Source organism: Bubalus bubalis, chromosome 18 (genome assembly GCF_019923935.1).
Source record: "Bubalus bubalis isolate 160015118507 breed Murrah chromosome 18, NDDB_SH_1, whole genome shotgun sequence".
Lineage (NCBI taxonomy): Eukaryota > Metazoa > Chordata > Mammalia > Artiodactyla > Bovidae > Bubalus > Bubalus bubalis.
Window position 1 is genome coordinate 12,689,507 of NC_059174.1, and position 9,109 is coordinate 12,698,615.

General features: G+C 49.4%; 1 protein-coding gene across 1 annotated transcript in view; it reads right to left on the bottom strand.

Annotated features, from left to right (window-relative positions):
- Positions 1 to 9,086, bottom strand: part of ZCCHC14 (zinc finger CCHC-type containing 14) — a 46,814-nt gene extending 37,728 nt beyond the window's left edge. Inside the window, exon 1 of the mRNA XM_006046131.4 lies at positions 8,484 to 9,086. Within this exon, the coding sequence (XP_006046193.3) occupies positions 8,484 to 9,038 (555 nt within the window). The 5' untranslated portion in view covers positions 9,039 to 9,086. The remainder of the gene's footprint in view (positions 1 to 8,483) is intronic.
- Positions 9,087 to 9,109: the final 23 nt, after the last annotated feature.

The following is a 9,109-nucleotide window of genomic DNA, read 5'->3' on the forward strand; positions in this document are numbered from 1 at the left end:
TCACTCGCCTGCTTCCTGACTCGGGATGAAGTGGAGCTGCCTGTGGCTAGGGCTGTGCTTATTCCCAGAAGACTACTGTGATCTGTGCCCTGATTCCCTCATAAATTACCCAAATCCACTTGCAAAGAAGTGTCCCGCATATGCAACCATCATACCAAGTGTGTCAGGGAGAGGTGGGGACAGGGGGAGCGAGTGACAGACCGAAAGACACGAAGAGCACAACCCGGCTGCCGTGTCGCAGCGTCGGTGGAAATCAATGACTCTGTGGAGATGAGAAAGCAGGCAGACTTGCCAACGGTGTGGGATCCTGGCCGGCGGGTCGGATGTGCTCAGCGGTCAGAGACAGAAGACAGGACCTCGCCTCTGGACACCCAGAGCTCCCTGGAGCATCCGGCCACAGCTCAGTCACAGCTGGTTACAGAGTTGGGGGAATAAGAGAGAGGGCAGACCATCAAGTAACAAGAGAGAGAGGCAGAAGTCCGAGGAATACCATCATCAAAAGGGCAGGCAAGCAGGAGAAACAGAAACTAAGACTCAAACAAGTGGAGGAAGTTTGGGGTGGGGGGTGGGGGAGGGCTGTCAGAGAATAAGGTGGGGTGGGGCTCCCAGGGAGCTCCAACCAAGCCCCACCCAGACCCTTTAACTGAGCGTCTCAGCAGCCACAGTTGTTTAAAAAACAAAACAAAACACCATCCCCCAGAGAATTTTACAGTGCAGAGAGCCCACGGAACAAACGAGATGAGAACGATAAAGGGTGAATCTGGCAAATCACAGGTCATCAGGCTAGAGGCATCAGTGAGACCCAACAGACAGTCCAGAAGTAAACTGAAACATACCGGAAATACACCACATTTCAAATCTGAGAGGAGGGTGCGTTATTCAACAAATGGCACTGGGACAGCTAGGCTGTCATCTGGAAAATATAAAACTAGCTTTGTACCTTAGACCAAATAAATTCCAGATGGATTGGTTAAATGCAAAATGAGAAACCACACGAGTTCTGTATAAGCACACCACAGGGAATGGTGGCTGTGCACAATGCATTACGTTCATGTGAGCACAATCTACGCACGTGTACAGTGATGTGCACAATGCACACTGCATTTCTAATCACGACACAGCACCCTGAAGCCAGGCGAGACTGACAACGACAACGTTAAAAAGGAAAACCTAAACTGCATGGCAGAGTCTTTTGGAAAAAAAACCAAACCTGGAAAATAAATTCCTGAAACTTTCACTAGAGTCAAAAGGACAACTTCCTTGAAACTTACAGAGCTCCTAAAAAAGAATAAAGACAAGATCAATAACCCAACAGAGAGGGGACAAAGGATATACAGAGCTCAACAAAAATAAATAAAATGGATCACCTGAACGTGTGCCCCCACACTGAGTGGTATTCCTTGCCTCCTCACATTCTGTGGGGATCCCACAAACGAACTCGGCAACACCCCAGTAATTACAGGAGCACAGACCATGTGACCCACAACCAACCCCACGTCCAGGCTTCTCTTCTGCAGACACGCTTACCACACATTAAGGGCCACACGTGCTGTCTGCCGCACGCAGGTGGCATGCACAGGACAGGGAAGTGACAGCATGATCTGTAGTAGTGAGGGGGGAACAGAGCCCATCATCAGAGACCCAGGGCAGCACCTCTGCAGGCAACACGATGCTCATCAACAAAGATGCCAAAAAAAATAAAAAATGAAAAAAATAATAATAAAAAAGAAAGAAAGACGCCAAGAGGCACAGGCGATGGACAGACCTGTGCGCACGCTAAGGCACGGGTCATCTATCGATAAATACAGAGTTTTTCTTGACGGTTCCACAAGAAACAAAGAGGGGAACAGAACTGCATGGGTTCCTGGGTAAAAATAAACCTGTTTTAAAAATGTGAAATAAAAAGTATCTACACTCAGGTAAGGGAACAGAAGCTTGAAATGTTCTGTGTATCCTTCCCCAAGTGCATGGGGGACAGGGGAGTAAGGAGAAGGGGATGATTCATTGAATATTCTTTTGTAGCTTTTCCATTTATTTTTACCTCTCATTATTAAAATATTTTTAATTTAAAAGATTACTGGCTACTCTTTAATTAAAACTGTTTTCCTTGAAGAGGCTGGGGGCAGAAGCCAGGTTACAGGAGGCTGAGGAATAGCTGACAGTCAGGCCCAGAGCAGTAGTACTGATTCCAAGGAGGCTGCTGTGTCCTATATCACTGGGGGTGTGTGTTCACGTGTGTGTGCGTGCATGCTCAGTCACACTCATGAAGACGGCGCAGATGAGAGATCCACTTGTACTGAACTATGTATACATGATGTTTTCAAAGAATACATAAGTATATTTTTAGATAGGCATTAGAACCTTGGAAGATTTCACACCAGACTGTTAAAAATGGGCACCCCCTGGAAAGCAAGACCTGGCCACAGAGGAACAGAGGCCACAGAGGAATGAGACCACGGTGGATGGCCGAGGGTTCAAGTGCAAGGAAGGGTTCTGCTGCCTCCAGCAAAGTGCTGATGCGCCAAGTGGGAAAACAGCGGAGGTCAAAGGTTGGCGTGGGGAGGTGGGGAGGACAGGAAGTGGCAGAGTGCAGCACGTGACCCAACAGTGTCCCCGAGGAAACAGAAAGATGTGACCAGGACAGAGGCAGAGGGCTTCCTGGGACAGAAAGGAAAGCTCTGTCCCTGAAAGGAGCAATTAAGGATAGGACGGGGACAGGGAAGACTTTCTGAGGGCTGGTGATTTTTCTACAAACCAGCACAACATCCACCCCAAGCCCTGACCCCTCACAGGCACGTCCGCGGTCCCGCCACCAGCCTTGCCTCCTACACGTGACATTCTGCACCAGCAAGAGCCGCCAGGGCGGCGATTACTGGAGAGAGGGTCTGTCCTGCCTCTGTCTTCTCTTCACTCGAAATGACTCCAGGCCTTCTGACCCAGAATAAAACAAGCTGCTTCAAAACTAATCAATATTTTATCACTTCTCAATAACTGCTTTTGACTTTGACAGAAGTGTTTCTGTAACGTTTGGGTCTTACAGGGCAGCTGTAAAACAGGCTACTACACAGAGTGAGGCACATACAAAACAGCTAGGGAGACTGCATGAAGCTCTCCTGTAGAAACTAATTTCTAAACCATGTACGTCAAGGGTAAAAGTAAAAAACCAGAAACCCATCGATAATTTGTAGACTATCAATAATAGTGAACCTGCAGCAACAGTTCTTACTTAAACTAGAGAGAAGTAGTATTCTGAATGGGGGTTTCTCAAAAAAAAAAAAAAAGATATTCAAGGGATCTCTTCTAAAATTTAACCCATCAAAGGCAAGGAAAAAGGACACTTAAGTAGAAACTGCTTTTCCTAGATGTAATAAAAATTTTCTTTTTATTTTATTTATTAACAGTCACCAATTCCGCCAACAAACAGAAGCTGGACCAGCTCAGGTCCCTTCTCCTCACTTCTTCTGAAGTTGTAAAATGCGCACATGAATTTGTTGGGAAAATACATTCATCCAAAATGTCTTCAATCCAAAAGAAGGGAAATAAAGTGTACAGGACTGAGGAGAAAATGGGTAAAATAAAGACTAAATAAAAATAATGAACTTCAAAAACTGCAGAAATAAGGCTAATGTTGATGTTTATCTACACTAACGTTCTAACTTGCATCAGTGATGCCACCCCATTGCTCATCATGTCCTAACAGGATAGGAAACTTCCAGCTTCCACAACTATACTCCAGAACACGTGTGGAATAGAAATGCAAACGTTTGTTGAGTTGAACGACGCACATGTAAACTAGCTCATGTCAAAGTAAGTGGCCTGAATTTAACCTGAGGGCAAAGGACAGTAATTCAAGTGTCACATAGTCGGAGCCATCGTACAGCGGGGCGACAGCTACAGGAGAGGTGAGGGGCTTTCATCTGTAATGAACACACCAGCAGCACGAAAGCAGTTAAAACCGCACCCCAGGAGGTCTCAATTCCTGTACCATGTACTTCACTATAAAAAGAGGACAGTCTTTGGGACCTACAAAAGCTGGCCAAAAAAAAATAAATAAAATCCAATCAATCTGTCTCAGGACACCCTCTCCCGCAGTGCACTGAAGGAAGTCAGACTTGCTGGGAGTGGCCTTGACGGGTGGCCTTGGACATGGGCTGCCCGGAACAAGCGTGACCGCGGAGCCGCAGTGGCCTCCCAGGCACAGTGCTTCCTTTAACCTGAGCAGGAAGCACAGCGGCTCCAAGCAAAGTCCCTTCTTGTGGTTTCAGACGACTCCCAGCTCCAACAGGCCAGGGTTTAGGATTAGTTTAGGATTAAAGGAGAGACCAGAGGAAGCCACTTCTAGCTCACATGACAAACTACCCAGTATCTCCCTTCGGAACTGCAATGATTTCCAAAAACTTTTGGAAAATCAATGAGACAAAGTCAGCTCTTGCTCGCCTTGGGCGAGGGATTGTTAGCAGATGTGTTCACCGCGCCTGTGTGGACCCCGAGCCTCCCTGGTGCTCATCCCACAGCGGAGGGCTCCAGAGCTTGACTAGGGCACACGGCCAGAAGACCACCACCAGCCACCACACTCCTGCGCTAAGCACTTTAAAAACAGTTTCCGCACCCTCTCACAGTAGGTCCGTGAAGCTCCTGACCCAAGGATTCCGGACACAAGGGCAGGAGGGGCTCACAGCGTGCCCCTGGAGCTGACCATCAGCCCCAAGAGCAGAGTGGCCTCTGCCACCTTTCAGCGCAGCTCCTCTGGAAGCCCAGGGTCTTCCAGAGGAAAACCTGCAGGGCACAGCACTGCACGCTACACAGCCATCCGCCAGGTGGACTCCAGTCTTGAGAGTCAGCGGCCAGATGTTGGTGACACTCCAAAGATGACCAGGTGAGTGTTAGGTGTAAGGGATTAAGACAAGAGTCTACTAGCCACGAAGCAAAAAGAGTCTAGAAACAAGCACCGGAAACAATCCACCTGTCCACCAACTGATGGATGGATAAACAGAAGAGGGCATATCCACCCACACAACGGAAAGCACTCAACCTAAAAGGAGAGAAGTGCTGACACAGGCCCCATCCAACACGAGCGACCCTCGAGAGCAGTGCACTGGGGGAAGGCAGTCAGCCACAGAGACCACACACCGTAACCCCGCTGACATCCAGTGCCCACAACAGGCAAACCCACGGACAGAACGCAGTACAGTTCTCAGGACTGGGGGAAGGGGGAGGGGAAGTGACACAAATCGGCACAGGCTTCTTTTAGGGGTGATAAAAATGTTCTGGAATCAAGACAGCCGGGATGGTTACACAACTCTATGAATATACGAAAAAACATTGCATCACACACCTTCGAGGGGTGAATTTCACAATATAGGGATTAAATCTCAATAAAGCTATTATTTAAAAAAATAAGCACATACCACAGCACCTTATCACTTATACAGAGAAAAGATAGCAAAGGATAAATGTAAACACTTTCCAAAACTATGACTTTATAATTAAATAAAATGAAAGACTGAGGCAGTGTCAAGTGGAAACTAGCTACCATCACCAGTTTGTACTACACACCCATAGTGCCATCAGCTACTGGGCACCATGAAGCCACCCTACTCTCCCTCCAGGTTTTCTATGAACACCTTCCTTTCTGAAAGTTAAAATGTCTAGTTTACATTCTTCACACTTTTAAACTTCTTATGCAAGTCCTTGGAGAAAGAAGATTTTAAAATAACACAGTGAGACTTTGGAGAAGCAATTGGAAATAACCACTATATCAGAAAATTTAATTACTAGAAGTCTCTCTTTAAACAGGATAAAGAATAAAAAACAACCATCATCATTATCTCTAAAAGACACAAAGTCTCTAAACTCAGAGAGCTCAAAACAAAACACAACATCTTAAAAAAGAAATGTAAACAGAGATTTAACCAAGGCTGCTTTTTCAGGACTGCCCTAAATGTCAGACTTAAGAGATACTAAGAAGGCAAAGGCTTACATGGTAGATTTCATGTGAGTTTTGCATCAATGTCAGGCATATACTGGACATCAGCAAAGGAACAGAAAGTTAAATGAATGTGATTGAACTTAGTTTGTCCAGGTAAAACTAGACACCATGACCGTTTCTGAAACATGGAAGCAAGAGCCCCAAAGTTACTCACTATAACCTCATTATCAAGGGTCAGGCAGATCTCTCCAATTTCCCACAGATGAACAAGAAAAATGCCAACTCCAAGTAACTACATACTCAAAAATCAACTTAGAAAACACTAACATTCTGAAACAAATATTTCACTCCCTAACAACGTGCCTTACTTAAGTTAGCGCTCCTAGAGAATTCCCTGGCAGTCCAGTGGTTAGGACTGGGCATTCTCATGGCCAGGGACCTGGGTTCAATCTCTGGCCGGGGATATAAGATCTTGCAAGCCCTGTGTTGCAGCCAAAATCATTAAGAAAAAAAAAATTCAGTGCTCCTCTAAAGAAAGCCAAAGAAGACCAGGCAGCAAAGGAAGCTCACAGCATATCTGCTGGGCACCTCACAGGGGACCTCATGGAACCCCCAAACAAGCCCACAAGGCCATCCACTCCAAAACACCAGGAAAAGGGGATTCTGGTCAAGGTCACACAGCTGGTCAATTCTGAGCCCATGCCAGACCAGCAGGGGGGGGAGGAAGGGGGGACTGGGGAGGGGAATCAGCCCCCGAACCTCATCCAAGGGGTAGTTCTGGTTTGACAAAAAGTCTCTCTTATCAAAGATATTTTTTTTCTAGCTTTAGCTCACTGCCCATTTTTTTCCAGTGTTAGCTCACTGCCCCGTTAAAATCATCACCATCTTCTGCTTTTATAAGGCGATGCATCTCTACACACTAAAGAATCCCCTTCAAGAGCTGACTATGAATGGTTTAACAGCCACGGACAGCGGCAGTGCTTAGGAACAGGAGCAGAGGACTGACTGGTGAAACTGGCCACTGGGGACTGAACCCCCTTGAGCAGCAGCACCCCAAAGCCTACTGAGCTCCCTGGGGACAACCACATTTCACAGGACCCTGCTTTCCCTTTGTTGTAAATGCAAGAATGTTTTTAGGGTGGGATTTGAACACACACTTAAAAAAAGAGACTACAGTCTCAGAGGTAGTACCTATCTCAAAAAAGATATGACAGATTAAAAACCAGTGTAGGTACCACAACCACGTCTCAAAGGAAGTCATTAAAAGCCACAATTCACCAGTGAAAGACAGCTGAAAAACCACCACTAGCAAATCAGAGAATCAAAGTTTCAGTTTAGGACACTCAGCCGTGATCGGAAAGCACTTAGACTACTGGTGTGACTGCAATCTTCCACTTCCCAAAGAAAATCAGTTTTAATACAAAAACATACACCACACATGGTCACAGATAAATCCTTTTGCTTGGAGCACAATCCTAGCACAGGGTCCCAGGGGGCTGCTAAAAATAAGTTTGAGCTCCAAACACTTTGTGTTTACATAGTTTTGAAACATTTAGACAAAAGTTCACATTTCTAAGTGAATGACCACTCTGCCCTTCCTGTTTAATTTGAAGACACCAGATCTTTTAACTAGTCCTAGTCGGCTCCCCATCAGTCTGGGATCCGTTCCTACAAAGGAAGGCGGGTCACCGAGAAGTAACTGTTTCACGGGTGTTCAAGGCTCCAAACCTGTTTTTCCTTCTGTTACGGTAGCCTGATTCTTACACGCAATATAAACACAGACACAGGAACACATTCAGAAATACACACATGCACTCCATACACACGCATACATGCACACACTCACGTGTGTACTCACGTACACGCACACACGGACACGTGCCCACGGCGGCCTGCGGCCCGCGCCGACCCTAACCTCCTCGGGGCGACTCGGGCCCCACAGCTCCGGGGATACCGGCACCTAGGCCTCGGGCCCCGCACGGCACACTGCAAACGTCTTCTACCCTTCCAGCACCTTCTAATCTCCACCTCCCACCTCACTAGTGGCTTCCTTTTCTTATAATAAACACCAGATTTGGAGGAACCAAGAGGACACACTGTGTAGCGGTTATCTGTCGCCCAAGAGCCTGATTAAGGGGACAAAGGCCTTATCGCGCTTCCAGCGGAAGACGTGGACTGAAGGCCTGACCGGCCGCGAACTCAGCTCAGGGCGCTCTTCCCAATCCCGGAGCCCCCTCCCCTGGGCCCCCAAAGGGCATGCGGGGCCGGGCGGGGTCCTGGGGTGCGGGTTCGGAGTGCGAGGTGGGGATGGCAAGTTGAAGTGAAGGTGGGGTTGGAGGTGCCGGGTGGAGAGGCGTGGGACACGAGTGAAATGCGGAGCGGACGCTTGGGGTGCGAGTGGGAGGTTGGGGTGCGGGGTCGGTGAGGACACGTTAGGGCGGAAGCTCCGGGCGCGGGTAGGGGTTTGCGGTAATGTGGCCGCTTGGGGAGCAAGGCGTGAGGTCTGAGGTTCCGGTGGGGGTTTGGGGTGGGGGCCTGGGGAGCGGGTACGCACCTTGTGGCAGGCTGGGCAGGTGGGCAGCGCGCTCTTGCCCCCGGGGCCGCCGCCGCCGCCGCTCAGGCTGCTCTGGATCTGCGTGAGTTCCTGGCGCAGCACCTGCTTCTGGTGGAAGCTGAAGGCCGGGTGGTTGGAGGCCATGGTGAAGAGCAGCAGGAACTCATCGCCCGTGCGGCCCTCGTTGAGCTGCAACCCGTAGTTGTGGATGATGGAGTCGATGTGCGTGAGCGTGCGGTACAGCACACCCGCCGCCTCGCGCTGCTCCGAGCCCAGCAGCGCCAGCGACACCAGCAGCTTGCTGCGCACCACCTCGTCCGTCAGGTTGGTGAGGCTGCCCAGGTCGGCCGGGTTGTTGGCCTTGATCTCCGAGTCGCGCAGCGAATGGTAGTCCTTGCGGGCCAGGTCCTCCAGGCACGAGCCGAGGAAGCGCAGCTCGAGCGGGATGCACAGGTCCAGCAGGCCGCACAGGAACTCCACGCGCTGCGGCGACGGCAGCTCCGAGAACCAGCGGTACACGCCGTCCCTCTGCAGCGGGCAGCGCTTCTCCACCATGCTGCCGCCCGCGCCGCGCCGCCACGCGGGGCCGGGGGCCGCCGCCCGGGGCCGGGGCCGGGGGCGCGGGC